The sequence below is a fragment of the Geospiza fortis genome, unplaced genomic scaffold (genome assembly GCF_000277835.1).
Source record: "Geospiza fortis unplaced genomic scaffold, GeoFor_1.0 scaffold1303, whole genome shotgun sequence".
Taxonomy (NCBI): domain Eukaryota; kingdom Metazoa; phylum Chordata; class Aves; order Passeriformes; family Thraupidae; genus Geospiza; species Geospiza fortis.
The window spans coordinates 674,582-690,230 of NW_005054495.1; the positions used below are offsets into that span (position 1 = coordinate 674,582).

The 15,649-nt window shown below is 39.6% G+C and overlaps 1 protein-coding gene across 1 annotated transcript in view; it reads right to left on the reverse strand.

Annotated features, from left to right (window-relative positions):
• Positions 1-1,035: 1,035 nt before the first annotated feature.
• GFRA1 (GDNF family receptor alpha 1) overlaps positions 1,036-15,649 on the reverse strand; it is a 132,864-nt gene continuing 118,250 nt past the window's right edge. Inside the window, 2 exon segments of the mRNA XM_005428634.2 lie at positions 1,036-3,377; positions 4,093-4,149. Coding sequence (XP_005428691.2) covers positions 3,216-3,377; positions 4,093-4,149 — 219 coding nt within the window. The 3' untranslated portion in view covers positions 1,036-3,215.

Sequence of the window (15,649 nt, forward strand, 5' to 3'; positions counted from 1 at the left end):
TGCCTCTTTCACTGGAACAGCTTGTGGAATGAAGAGTAACGCTGACTACTGCAAAACCTCAGCCATACATTTCAGTTCAGTCTCAATTTTACCTTTGTGTGCACTACTTTCAAAAAGAAGCATAAACATGCTGTTAATAATACTAATGACAGTGTCTGTTCCAGTACAAGATGATTTGGATGTGTTTATGGTAGCCCATGATTTAATTTACACACAACTGAACTGGTGAGATTTACAACTGGAACAGTAGATCATCTCTAGGTACATCTTTATTTGGACAGTCCCTATATTACTGTTATGAAGATAAAATTAATCTTTTAAAGGGCTATATAAAGCCCAGGCTAAGCTTGTTCATTAGGCACTCAACACATGATATTTTAGCGACTGAAAGGGGAAAAAAATTAAACTATTTTCATAATTCAATACTGTAGCATTTAACTGCACAGACAAGGTCACCATGCTAAACTGACATCATCCACAGCACATGCATCTTTGAAAAATCCTCCAATATTTGCATGATGATGCCTGTAAAGTGTCAGACTCCGAAGGGTATTTTTTTCCTTTCCACCTGTTTAACAAGCAATTTAATTTTTAAAATTAGGACTTTGGTATATTTTTAATTTACAGGACAAAAAGCTTAAGTGCCCTGTTGAGCTTTTTTGGCTACCTGTAAAAACCACCACTTTTTCCTCTACTACATATAAACTTTATTTCCAAAGGTAAATCTCACTGACTCCGATAACCTGCAGTTTCTTTTGTAATTAGAAGCTTATTAGGTTGTTATTTCCAGTATAAGTGATCAATAGTTTTTACTCTGGATCAGACAGTGTCAAAGCTCTAATAATTGGTATTAAATGCAAGAGAGATAATGCAACCAAAGCAAACATAAAAAAATCTTCAAAAAGTATACACTATACTGGGAGATTATGAAAATTCCCGATACTGGCTAAAATGTTTAATGTGCTGAATACAAATGATATTTCAGAGAGAGATTTGTGGATCAAAGATGGATTTAATAATCATAATGTTTAGGAATTTGTTTTGAAAATATTTTTAATTGGATAATGTCAGACTTCTGAATTACAATGCTGTGTTCATTAGCATTTCAATAGGTTATACTATCAACTCCTTTTGACATAAAAGAATTTGATTAATTTTAAAAATCATGAATCTCATGATCTTTTTTCTGCTGCCACTAGTTTTCAGTAATTTGATTATCTTCTACAAGAAGAGCAACAGGAACCACATGGGCTTTGCTGGTAATGATGGTCTATATATCTCTTCTCTGAAAGCAGCTCTGCTGCCTTTGAAAGTAATTTGCAGTTTCTTATCAACACAGAATTAAAACGTAATATTGTCTAATTTGTTATGTTCAGTGGCACAGAGTATTGTAGAATTCTATCACATGCAAATCGCTTTGAAACCTGTATTATGTGACCATAATCAAGAGTACATAAATGAATTTCAAAATTTATGAAAGTGTTTATTATTAGCCAAGAAAAATCTCAAAAGACGAACTTGTCAATAGGTTTAATAATCTCTTAGCAAGATGTGTATTTTGCACACTCAAACCTCAGTGCAGTTTATAAAATAGCAATTTGTAATTTATAGTTGTATTGCAAATAACTGATCTGGACATTTCAGAGCAGGACAGGGCATAATTGTGTAAGTTAAGTCTCAAGAGTAAATCTGTACATTCAACATGATGAACTCCTTGCTTGCAGAAGTTATCTTCTACTTCCAAGAGGAACCAAAACTGATTACTGTTGATCACTTAGACATAACTGCTTGTAACAGTCAACAAGCCAGCACAGTAAGGTATAAAGACAGCCCTTAGGAGAAATGCTGCCTATCTGATGACATTTAAAGCTTTAAAGAATTCCTTCTAGATACCGCAGGAAATCATCATGAGCCAGTGGAAGCTGCCAATGCCACTGAGTGGAACCAAGCCATTAAATCATGTGTACCGGTAACACTGCCATCCAAACCATTAAATTAATTTATGGAGCTGGTCTTGCAAACAGTTCATCATGTCAGCAATGCCAAGGTCTGTGGTAGGAACTACCAGGGTGAGAAAAGCCTATCACATGGGTACATGTGCAGGATGCTGCCTTGCAATTGGATCAACCCTCCTTTTGTGTTGATTTTAGCAGTTCTAAGAAATAAAACATGGTTTAAATGATATCCTACTACCTCTTGTCCCTCTACAATGTTTTGATAAGAGAAGTAAGGCATGAAGTTCCTGTAGCTGTTTGATCTGACATTATCAGGTATGTATAAACAGATGATGATGTTTTAGCAGAGCAAATAAATTGTATGTCATCTTTTTATTAAACAAAGAGTATAATAACTGGACTATATTATCACAATGGAAGCATAGAAGACCATAGACTGTACAGCTGAAACCCTGTAGCAATATTTGTTCCTCATATTTAAAGAAATGTATCTTTATCAAGCTTTCACAATGGCTGCATCTTGCTAATGTAAAGAATCTTCACTCTTGTTAAGGCTAGATGATTATAATTAAAAGATAAATGTACTGTTAGGAGGTTCTACGCCACACTCTATGAGAATTGAACTGAAAGACATACATTATATCTGTATGTGAATTAGAATGGCTTCTCAGCAGGGAACGCAGAATCACTTACAGTACGTAAACATTTAAAGAGGAAAATGCTAACACACTGAAGGAGTTTAACATCAGTAGCGATTTATCAAATGAAGGAGTTTCATAAAGTCCACTCTCTGGGAGAACATTCACCATTAGACAAAAGCCTGGCATCCTTGATAGTCTGAAGTTCAATCAATTTGAAAACCAAAACTATTCAATGAGATAAACAAGACTTTAAGAAAACCATCATCTTCTTTCTCAGGTAAAAGCCAGAATGGAAATAGTAATTATTAAAATAATCCAACCAGGTCGCTTTACAGGCAAATTTACACACTGTCTCTTTAAAACACTGCATGCCCAAAAGCCTTTTGGGTTTGGAATGTAGCACTGCACCAAGTATTTCACAAAGCCTCTAAATATCACAAGAAGCTTTTTTTAGAGAGAAAAAAAAATAAAATTCCAGCTGACTGAGACTGTTCTAGCAGGAGTGCCTCAGCTTAACTCCCAGACCTGGAATTCCAGATAAACAACAGAGAACAGCAAACAGATTTTTTGGGGGGGGGGATTTTTTTTTTTTTAACACTTTTGTCCTTTTGTAATGCAGCTACAAGACGACTGATGAGCTTAGGGACAAAGAGAGTGAGAGTGCAAGTGCCATCAGGGTGAGCTGTGTGCTTAGGTAGGAGCTGGTGGGAAGAGCCAGGGAATTCTCCGCGGATATGTGACTGGTGGAGACTCCTGCTGTGTTGTCCTTCCCCAGAGCGTTCTGCAAGACACAACACCTTCCTTGGTCACCAGCACAACATTTTCACTGCAAAGCATTTCAGTTCTACTTCATGAAACTCATCTTTTGTTTGCCCATGTCCCACCCTCCACTGATACCTACACAACAATCTCATAAACTGAATGATAAAAAGGGCATTAAAACAAATGTTCCAATGACAGTGTTTTGAAATTAATTAACAGCAGTACCGCACACTTAAAAAAACAGAAGAATATTTAAAAATTCTTACTTTAGCAATGCTTCCATGTGTAAAGTACTGGGTTTTTTTTCAGGTATCCATGTTTGTCATGCCGGTTTATTTTATAACAGTAAAAGCAAGACCCTTAGAGAAACTGCACCCTCTGTACAGTCAACAGAAAAAATCTGTTTGACAAGTTATTTCTGGATAACAATAAATAAAATTTAATCCATGGGTGCAGATTATTAAGCAAGTATCCTTGCTAGGTGCAATGGTGTTTACTATGGGATCTGCCTAAACATTTACCATACAGGTACTGAAATATCAAATCAGCAGAGAACACTTTGAGCCCAGCTCTGAACTTCTAAGTGAGATAATTTTTTAATGCATTATGATATCCAAATACAACAAAACTGACAAGACAAGTGTGAGGTAGCCCATGATAATCTCGACAGACTCAGAATGTCTTTTCTTATGGGGAGGCCCCTGTGCTGTGAAATATCCAAGATCCACACTTACCTCATTAAGACAGAGCTCTGTATCTACAGACTCATTGGATTTTCGCTTCTTCTGTGCCTGTGAAAAAATACAAATTTTATTCCCAGTACAATTTATACTTCCAGCAGCACAAAGCACTTAGATAAATTTGCATCAGTTGTCATAATCCTATAATTTTGACAGCGATTTGCACATTATTAGCAAATAAACGCCAAATGTAACTGCATGTTTTCCAATAACATTCACATTCTCATTTGAATTTACAGCAAAATTTCCAACAGACAACTAAGGGTACTTAGTAATTACAATGATGAGTGCCTTCAGCTACAGAGAACATGTTATCTGTTCTACGGCCCCTTAAAAATGCTGCTGGACACTCATGAGAAGAAATGAAATATGACAGTTAATAATTACCATAATACCACTGCATATTAACAAATAATCTGTGATATACCTCAGTTTTAGGAAAATATACAACACAGGAGTATTTTATCCTTAATGATTCTTGTAATTTTCCCAAATATTATGTTAAAAATATAAATATTATTTTAATATATGCCATGGTTGCCAGAGAATCTCTTCTACAAAGCTGCAAAAAGAACACTGACTCAAGCAAGAAGCATTTCAGGTGACATCATCCAAACTGGAAGCAGCAGCCTGCACTCTGTCCAGCAGCAGGAGGTGTTTAATATTTCCACTCCTCAAGTGAACAAATCTGGGCTGGGTGTTTTCTGCTTTTCTACAAGGGCAGTACTAATCCCCACGGTGTGGAAGGTGCTCTCAATAAACAGTGCTGTGGCTGACTTGAGCACTTCAGTGATTCTCAGCATCAGTTCTTTTGTAAATTCCAGAAACAAACCAAGCACCCTTTTATAGGAGGTAACTGAGCTGAAGTAAATCAGTTCTTGTAAGAGAAGACGGGTTTATAAAACTACTGACTGCATTGGGCACATGTCGTGCCTCCACCTGGACGTTCTGCTGGACCTGCAACTTATTTCCTGCAAAAAAACCCCATCTAAATCTCAGAGTGCTGCATTCATTTTGCACTGCAGAATCTCAGTGGTTTAGGCAGTGATGGCCTGGACTGAAGCAGATGTGAGAAGTGCTGAGCAGTCTGATTTTATGCCCTCAAAAAAATTCAGTTCCACATACTGATATTTATTTCATATCTGAGAGCCACTGGTTCTGCCAACGGATACAAAACAGTCTGTGACCTAATTACTGATTTTAGAATTCAAATGAAGGAACTGAACGTCTTATTAGGAAACACATCCTCTGCTTTTGATGATACCTGAACACATTACAGACAACTGAAAAAGTGAAATAGCTGGGATTTAAGAGAAAGACAGCTTAGCTATAGTAATAATACATACTGAATACATGTTGATAGTTTTTGTATATATGACAAAATAATAGCTCAATTTACTAATAAACACCCTCTGTAAAATTTCCTTCTCACATACCCTCTCTACTAATTAGCACCATTAAATTGGTTATGGTAAGCATAAATTTACCTGTCTAAATGGAAAAGGAAATGCCTGGAAGTAAATTTACAACAAAAAGAACCATCACAGTGAAGCCTCTGTGCCATGTTTGTAGTGGATAGGAAACTTCTTTTAAAGGCAACTGGGTATCTTTCAACTCCTAAATGGCTGGCTTCAAGGAGACAGGTAAAGAAGGATAAACTAGATTTAAATCCTGATTTTCTTTTGTCCATAATACCCATACCACCTTGAACTGGAATGCAAGGCTTCAGACAAAGCCTCTGGATCAGAGGTTCAGATCCTGAACGTGCAGGCTGTAAGGATCACACAAGCCTCTTATTTCTCAGTTTGTCACTTATTGCTAAATTTCCTATTCCCATGTGTTTGTTTATTTGAAACACTGCTTTGCTGCTTACACCTGCTGTGGATTGATAGCACTGTGCTAACTACAGGTCTACACCTGGTAGCTGGTCTCAACACCAGAGTCAGAATTTATATGCCTTTTGTACTGTGTTTATCAAATGAGTAAAGAGAAAAACATCATTATTTTGTCTATATGCAGTAAAGTCTTTCTTTACTTCATTCAGCCTGAAAACAATAGAAGTGCAGCAGCTGAAACATATTTACCTCTGAGAACACTATTTTAAGTGTAAAATCGACAGCTAAAAAAAAATCGCCATAAAAACCCCTTTTCAATCATTTTGATAAACATTGTCTGGTTTTCATGTGGAATGTGATACTTCTCTGCATCCATATACTTATTGTAGACATTGTAACATCAACAACACTTATTCACATGCATCCTCTATTAAAATGTCCTCCTCTCTTAGCACTGAAAAGCAATTTTAATAATCAGGCAGGCTATTCCCTTATCAAAACAGAAAGGACAGTATCTTCTATTTAAAAATACAACAAAAATGCAACCTTTTATTGGGAGGAAGGCAGACAGAAAGAAAAAACTGTCATTCTGAGGATGAGATGAGACATTATATGCCAAGTTTCAAATTGGAAGAGTACATTTTTAGTGTTGAGTTATAAACCTGTGAGAATGGGTGATAATGGAAATACTGGCATAGCCTGCACTACTGGAATACAACAGAGCACCACTAAATCACAAATAATGGGATAAAAACCCAAACCTACATGTTGAAGAGAGTGCTTTAGTGAATATCCTTTACTTAAAACCAAAGGGGAAAATTCTTCCTGTCTTGGGCAAAAACAGCTCTACACCAAGCAGAACTCTTTCTTTGTGCTCCAGTGAGTGAACACCTTATCAGAGATTAAAAATAAAATCAGAGTTTAGAGGTTATGCTGACAGCCCTGGTGGAAATAAACCCAGACTGGGAGACTGTATTTGAATTAAAGAGGATACCCTCTGCAGTCAGATATTTACTTTCTAACATCTTCCATCATCCTAAAAATTTAAACAGAAGAAATGAGTGTCCATCATGTACAGCTGCAGACAATTCTGGAATAACTGCACCATGAGTTAATTTGGGAATTGAGAGCTGTTCATTATGCAAGATGCCAAAGATTCACTGCCAATCCCATCTCAGGTATCCAGCTTGCCTACCAAGCCGGCAAGAAGGTGTTTTCAAACGTTCTGGAAATACCTAACTCCACAGGAGTAAGAGAGCACACACAAATGGCTAAGTTGTCTGTATTCAAGCTTGTATTCTTTTAAAATTTTAATATAAAGCTGTTTATCTGGTGATAAACTGCTTTATATTAAAATAAATCTATGGAGACTCTATCATTAAATAAAAAAACAAGCAGGGCTGGGTTGATAAAAATAATGATTTTAAAAAACAGAGAAAGAAAATCAGCTTAAAATAAGTGGCTAACAAAGATGCATGAGTTCTTTTCTACTGAGGAAAAATAGCATTTGCTAATGACTTACTTAATGACACACTGAGCTGTGACATATCTCAGTCTGTAAAACAAAGTTACATAAATGGGCTGACACTTACTCCAGCTTTGCAGGGAATTGTAATTCATTAATGTGAGCTACTCTGGCAAAGCTGCATCCATACAGCCAACAGGCCTGACCTCACTTAAGCTTTTATGTTTTCTAAAAATGAATACCCCTCTTCCCAGAGAATCTCCTCGCTGTAGCAGCACATCTCAAGCAATAGATGGTATTTAGAGATAATTGTATTTAAGCACCTCCTGATGAGCTTCAGTACCGTGCCTGCTAGTCACATATAAGCCTTGTTTTGATCTCAAAACCCTTAGCTTTCAGTATTAGAACAAAAATTTTGGACTTGGTCAGGGGCTGGTAGAGTAACCAACAGCATGTCCAGGAAAAAAACCCAAATCTCATTATGAGAAGCAAAATTTTACTTCTTTCTTTCCTAGAAAGAGAGTTAAATCAGGATCAGCAAATGACCTAGTGGTTTTCTGAAAAGGGAAAGGAATATTGCTTATAGAGACATTTCTCCTTCAGAAGACTCTGTGGACCTCCATGTTTCCTTCTGGTCCTAGATGAATTTAATTGTACACCCCTAATTAGTCTTCCCTTGCCCTGCACCTAAATAATTATCATAAGATCCTCCTGAAACAACTCCCTGCCTTCCATCTCCCAAATCCCTCTGGATCCATGCTCTGCAGACACTACAGCCCTGAATTTATGCCCAGCAGTGCAATCTTGCAATTATGCACCCAGCTTTTGCAAATCCCAGCACTGCATGGTTAATAAAAGCATTAAACACTGCAGCAGTGTCTCACCAGGAGTCAGCACACACACTCAGGCCTTGTCACCCAGCAGTATTTTTATATGTTCACTACAGCATCAATTTCTGTTCCCCAAAGCAAGGAAAAGTTCTGGTTGGGGATGTCTCCAAATGGAGGTGAGCTTTCATGGGAGGGAGGGGAGGGAAAGAGAGGGATGTACAGGGAGCTGGATGCATTGCTCTGAATGCAAACAGGCACAGAGTGAGCACCCAAATTCAGAACCCAGCCCCTTCCTTTAGCTACCCACTTTGGGCTTTGTGAGCTTTATGGAATGTATTGCTTGGACAGGGAGAGGCAACAGAAGCATCATTAGGACAGAGATCTGCTAGGTAGGCTGTTTATACAGCTAATTTTAATGAGTGAGCCCTTGTCCTCTCCTGAGATCCTGGTTAGTTATGCCAATATTAACAAGCCTTTCTGAAGAAGAGGGACAAATCTCCCAGAATGCATCCTTCAAATGACCACACTTCTAAAGCAGCTATAACAAATGAGTGTTTGTTCTTTTTGTTCTTCTCCTGTGTTGATCAGAGAGATTTACTATGCAACTAACCTGCTTTCCCCAACAGCAGGACACAAACAATAAGCAGAGAAATATACAGACTGTAAAAATGCAATCAGTTTAACTCTTCTGAGCTCACTAAGTGGATGGTTCATCTATCACAAGTGACAACAGTATTTTCTTATTAGCACAGGAGTACTCTGCCACACTGGAGTATAATTACTTTCAGCAGGGAAGATAAGAAAAGTGTGGGTCAGAGACACAGGCTAGTGAAATAAAGCACCAATTCAGCACAGGGTAATTCTGAAACCCATACCATCCAGCCAGAGTGCAGAGCTATTTAAGCTATAAAAACAAGCAGCTCTGCACTGTCCTATAACAAAGCAGCCAGATCTTTTTGCTGCTTTGGTTTTTTTTTTTTCCTCTCTGCTGAATCAACCCTCAAGATACAAGCTCGGGGCATGAAATTATCAGTTGTCATTCTGCATAAAAGCACTGCAGTTCTGTCATGACACTTTGTGGAGAGAAGAAAGTATCTTCTAGAAACAAGCATCATGAAGACATTACTGGCACTATGCTCCAGAGCTACACAGATAACACCCAGCACAGAAAGAAGCAAATCACAAGATTTTCAGCTGAGACACATTAAATAAAGTAAACCAAGCATCCCCTGGTGCCCAAATATGCACTGGGAAAACACACACTGAGGGGATTTTTACAGCCTTTCCCTTATCACTCAGCATTAATAAATTCTTGCTGGATTTGAGGACTTAAACATGAGATACAAGAAATAGAGAGCAACCTTAAAGCAGGGCAGTTTGTTTTCTGGCCAGGAAGGAGAAGGTCTATAGGAATCCTCTAGAAGAGGGCCAAAGGTAGGTCCTGGTTGTGCTAAAGCCAGCTTTGCAGCTTTGCAGTCACCAGGGAGGGAGAACCACCGAGTCCCTCTGGACAGGGCCAGGTGGGCTGGGAACAGCATCTCCTCCCCAGACTGCAGAGGAGCAACAACTCAGATCAGCTCTGGTCTCACAGACACTGCAGACACTTGGGGCTGCTGACCGATGCAAACGGAAACACACACAGCAGCAGACACCACTTCAGAAATCTAAGAAATGGGCAGAAGAGTTGATAAAGTCTGATATGGATAGAGGGAAAACTCCTTTCAGCTTCTTAGATTTGCAAATTGTTAGAAAATTTGATTGAAGGGGTAAGAATTGGAAGTAATCCTCCCAAAATGGGCTGAAAAGAGTGTGGAAGGAAGGAGAGATGACCTATATTATATTAATTATTGCTGGACCATTCCCAGATCCTTATGTTAATAAACATGAGACCTCATTAAGCTCCATCTCTCACTGCACTTATTTGGCTGGGATAACATGGCACTGAAATTGCCTAACAGCAATCTTAAAGGTTTTATAAAAAACAGATCCTATCAGAAACACCAAACTGATCAAACAGCTTACAAGGACCAGACATGGAGATCTTCAAATATTTATTTCAAGCAATTAGTTTCCCAGTGAGCACAGCACAAAATATGACACCCAGCCAAGACAACTGAGCTGACTTACCTTTCATGGCAGCACAGTAACTTGCTAACAATTTTGTTTTCGTGTTCAGTCATTCATTTAGCTGAGTAAAATGAATTTCTATAGTCCCAGATTCTTCCTTCCTATTTTTAGGGGATATTATGCAATTCTCCTAATATGGTCTTTTTATGGATTTGCTGCGAGCAAATATTTTTGCATTAAGAAAGGCAGAGGAGGAAACAGAATACTAAAAAGCAGAGACTGAATGAGTTTTATTAGGTTAATATCTCAACATCTCAGGCTGCCTAGGTTGTTGGGTTTTTTCTCTAGTTATAAAACTAAACATCCATGTAATCCAAAGTTGGGTTGTTTTGGATTTTATTACTAAAATGCATTTCTCACGTGATTCACCACAGAGATCAACCCAGTGCCATGGACAGCAGGTACAGGTAGCATCTGGCTGCTGCACACTGAACAGCACCTGAAGAAAAACAGCAGGAACACAAAGCCATTGTAGTCCCAGTTAGAAGAGGGGAATTTTGAGGGAAGGTAATTGAAGCACTAGAGATCCCACAACACTTCTCCAGGCTGGACCGTGTGGCCCATGTGTCTGAATACCAGAAAAAAGTTGATCAGTTGGGCAGCAGGTGAAGCTGCTGCCTCCTGGATTAGCCATGGTGCCCTGGAGTGTGGGGAGCAGCCCTGAGCAGCTGTCAGCCAGGGGTACTGCAGGAAGGAGCACAGCAGCTCAGCCAGAGCAGCACAGCCCAGCCCTGTGCTCATGAGCCTTGGAAAGAGGCACCAAACCCATGCAGGGGTTAGTGTGTGCCTGGGCAGGGGCTCCAGGGCAGGCAGAATTCCCTGTGCCTGCTGCTGGCTGGAGAGCTTCCCTCTCTGCCATCACACACCAGGGCAGGGTGCAGCCAGGACTCTGCTGAGGGAGCCTCCACAGCCAACAGCAGAGCTGCAGGAGGGATGCTCAGCAATGGCTTGGCCTTTGAGGCTCCCAGTTGGAGCTGTGGGAGGTGAAGGGATGGAGCAAACAAGGTCAGGCACTGCCTCTGTGCCCTGGCAGGAGCAGGGCTGCTGCTCTGGGGCTCTGCAGCTGGAAGGGAAGATCAGGCAAGCTTGCCTGAACACCAGGCTGAGCCTCAGCACGACAGGAAGCTTCCCTTTGTGCCATGCCAAGCCTGAGCAGCCAGCATTACTGCTGCTTTTCTGAGCACTGCCCTCACTCATAAATTTAAAAAGGGAAGGCAAGGGAAGGACCATGTGCATCTGCTTTTTGTTAAGTGCCTCAAAATGTTCAGGACTTTCTGCTAACAATACGTGTGTGCACGTGTGCACTGTGAGTACTGGCATGGTTACACAGAGACAAAAAATGCAGAAAGCCTTAAAAGGGTGAAAACACTTCAGGTAAAAAGTGACTCTTCCTGCAATTACAGAGAGGCAAAGGCTACAGTGAAGTAACAGTGAAGTAGCCTAGCAGAAAAAAGGTAAAAGAAACCAGTTATCTGAGCACCCACCCTGCATCCATCCCTCCCTGCCTCTCTTTAGTTTGCACATTTCAAGCCCAAGGTATTAATTCCCACAGTTGTGTGGTGGTGCACCCAAATCCCACTAAATCACGGCATGATTCAGAGGGTAGTTCTTTTCTTTTAAAATAATCCACTCTTGAACAGCTGTGATTTGGATTAATTAGCGAATTTCGCATTTTTGGCACAATCTGCTCTCCAGAAGTGCTGCTGAAATAAAAAATTAAAGCATTCACTCCCTCCTCTAATCCTGTAGCTGAATTTTGCAGGTGCACAGATGCATCCTTAGAACTGGCAGGGCTGCAATTGTAGTGAACTTGCTGCAATACTTATCTCAGTTCTTTTCTAGCACTGACAATAATATTTAGAATAAAAATATGTTTGTTTTTTTAAATTGTGGAATCAAATCTAGCAAGGTGAGTATTTTGAAAAAACCCAGGTTATGGTGTATTGTGGCTTTGATAGGCAGCTATTCCTCAAGAATTTAGCTAGAACCACACACATAACATGAAAAATTTCACCCAAAAAATTAATGTTTTAGATCTTTTTTAATATGAAATGTAAGACAACTTCAACTTTAAGCATAGCTGCTAGCAATGTCTGTGACAACCTATTTTTATTTTCATTAGAATAAAAGCCTTTAGAAGTCTGTAGAAAGGTGTTCAAATTCACTACTATCATTCCTGTTTAATAATTCTGGAGGCATTTTTATTTCTAAAAAAAAAAGTGAATCAGTATCATACAATTTGGATTACTGGCATTTTATTTTCTAAGATAAGTGTATTTTTCAACACATTTAAGTCAGGACTGAAAAAAAAATCCAATTGGTCTCATTCACAGAGCTCCATTAGCTAAGCTAGACCTTGGTTTGTCCTGTCAGCTTCCTAAATGTTATTAAAAGGCCCCTGCAAAATGGATCTTAAAACTCAATACTTGTGAAAGACTTTGATGTAGCATCCAACATTCATTCTCCCCTTGCTGAAGTGAGTGAGGGAAAGAAAAATCGCCCCTTCTCAGAAATACTATCAGTGAAACCCTGACAGTAATTCTCTTTAATGGGTTATCCTACAGTGGACCATACTTTAATGGATGGTATTAGAGTGGCCTTCCTCACATTCCTGATTTACACATGAATGATGCTCTCACAAACAGCCACACTGTAATTAATGAGCTATTCAAAAAAGCACAGAAACTCCTGTAAGAGATCTCTGCAGAATCATGGCATTATTTGAAAGGTGCCTTATTTTTACTGCCCTGATCCCACCACACCAACAGGAATTTCTCCACTTGCCAGGCAGTACCAACTGGAAATCAAAAGCAACTTCCAAATATCATCTGCATATCTGGCCTGAAATTTGAGAAGTAGGAAGCATGGAGGATTTTTTTCCGTCACTGAAAAAATTTCTTACACACAGAAAATACTGTGAATGTCAGATGTTTAACAATTATAACCCCACTAAAACAAAACCATGTCTATAATGACCAGATTATGCAAAACTGTATTCACAGGATATAATCCTTCTTTGTTTCGTCCCACAAGTTCTTCACAGAAGGACAGAAGGCTCAAATTTTAGTTTACATTTAATAAGCTGGGAAATAAAAACAGATGAATGCTAATAATGTCAGTAATGCAGATCAACATCACTTTGGGTATAATTTGAAACGTTTCCATGCTAAGCTGGAAGTAGCTTTAGAAGCTTAGTTGTGACTAGTGTGCCTACTTTTTGAAGAATTATATTGTGGTAGACTGGACAGTTCAGGGGATTATTAATGGGACATACAGACTGAAATTCCAAGGTAGCTTGTTTAATCTAGCTCAGGTCAATACTGACAACTATTCTGTAGCAGTTTGGAAATGAGGAGGTGGTTCTGAAGCACTTCTTCTCTAAACAGGACAGGTTCAATGCACAAGAGTGGCACTAATTTGCACCTCAGGCAGAGCACCTCATCAGAGACTGGGAAATTAATGGGGTATAGATTTATAATATCACAAAGCATGCAGAATGTTTTCCTATGCCCTCCACTTCCTTTTCTGTGAGATGAGCTGCTGTGTTAAAAAGGGACAGTCCCACTCTGGTCTCAGATTTTTCTAAATCTACTGCAAACACTACAAGAAAAATCTTGACGGTGCCTTGTGCTATCAAATTTTAATATCCTTTGGTGGAACTCAAGAGAGAGATTATAAGATTTCACCTAGAAAAACATTTTAGGAATGCTATCTGAAGAGAATCTCGACTGATGATTGTTGGCAGCAAATATTTCCCTGAATGTATAATGGTTTTATTAATAGTTCTGGACTGAGCTAAAGCAGAAAACAGAGCAAGTAAGGGGTGGTTTTTTGTGATTTACCTACTCAGATGCATCTAATCCCTCACTAGCATCAGCTTTGTCTTCCTAGCAAGTTTCAGTGTCAATACATGGCCATCAAGCATCTAGAGAGGAAGCATTAAGAAAATATACAACTGTGTGTGTGCCAACCACAGCAGCAGTCTGGCTTCTTGTGTTACTCCTACCTACAGATCACAGGGTGGAAAGTCACAGGATGACAGCATTGCTAGAAACAATGGATGGGTGTGATGCAGACAGTACTTTCTGTATATTAACATTTGCTATTGTATCTGGACATCAGCGCTGATACTGCACCACTGAGCTGTCCCAGTCAGGAGTGAATCAAATGGGCTGAAATGCCATGTTCTGTGGCCAAGACAGGCCAAGCCTCTCCAGTGATTGAGAGCAGCATCCTCAGAAGGGATTTGGGCTGTCACTGTGCTGCTCCCATTCAGAGACTGCAGGAGACATGCCACTGCTGAGCTGCTGGGCACAGATGGATGGAGCTGCACTCCAGCAGGCTCTGCACAGAACAAAGGGCAGCAGATGATGAACAGGGGCCTGCAGAGCACGTGTGAGCAGATGTGCCTCGCTGGCCTGGAGATCATGCGGAGCTGAAGCTTTGCCATTTGCTCTCTCTAAATGTCCATGGAACACCAGGGTCCAGTCCCCTGTTACAGGGACATAAGCCAGCCCAACTGGCATTTTAGGGGCTGTCCCTGTGACACGGACTCACTTCAGCTCCCAGAGAGCAGAGCTCTCTCTCTCTCACTGAGGGCACTTACCAAAGAGCTGCACTGGTACTAAATATAACATGAGCCACCAGCCTGAAGGTGAAAAGCCTCTGCCTAATTAATTATTCCTAAGTATTCTCATTAAGCTGTTCTCGGGGTATAGACAGACTGTGTTTTTTATCTAAACTGGTTTAGTTGTGCCTGTACCAATCTGAATTTCTTCTCTGCATATGCCCATGACTGAGTCCTTAAGAATAATCAGGAAACCTTAATCAAAATTAACACAAACTCTTGATGAGAGCAGGATTCTGCAAACAGTTGCAAGAATTTCACGAAGTTCAAAACCAATATGAAAAAAGGGATAATTATTTTCCACTGCGTTTGCATTTGGATTCTGAAACTGAGGAGAAGCAGCTAGGTCCCTGCAGGAACAGACCCCAAAATTCACCCTGAGGACCAGACAATGGCAGTGCACATGTGACTGAGGTGTGCAGAACAGCAACACAGAAATCACCATAGATCAGGCAAGATACTTGCAACTGTTAATGCACTGCTTTTCCTACTTGAAGGTAAACCTTTGTAAAAACCGTACTGAACACTATTCATCAGAACATTTCTGATCAAACCATCTTTTTTACATTTGTGCAGGCACAAATTTAGGAATGAGTTTTCACAGATTCTTGTAAGCGCTTTGCTTTTGTCTGTGCAAACCTGATTTATATGCCCATTTATCCAACTC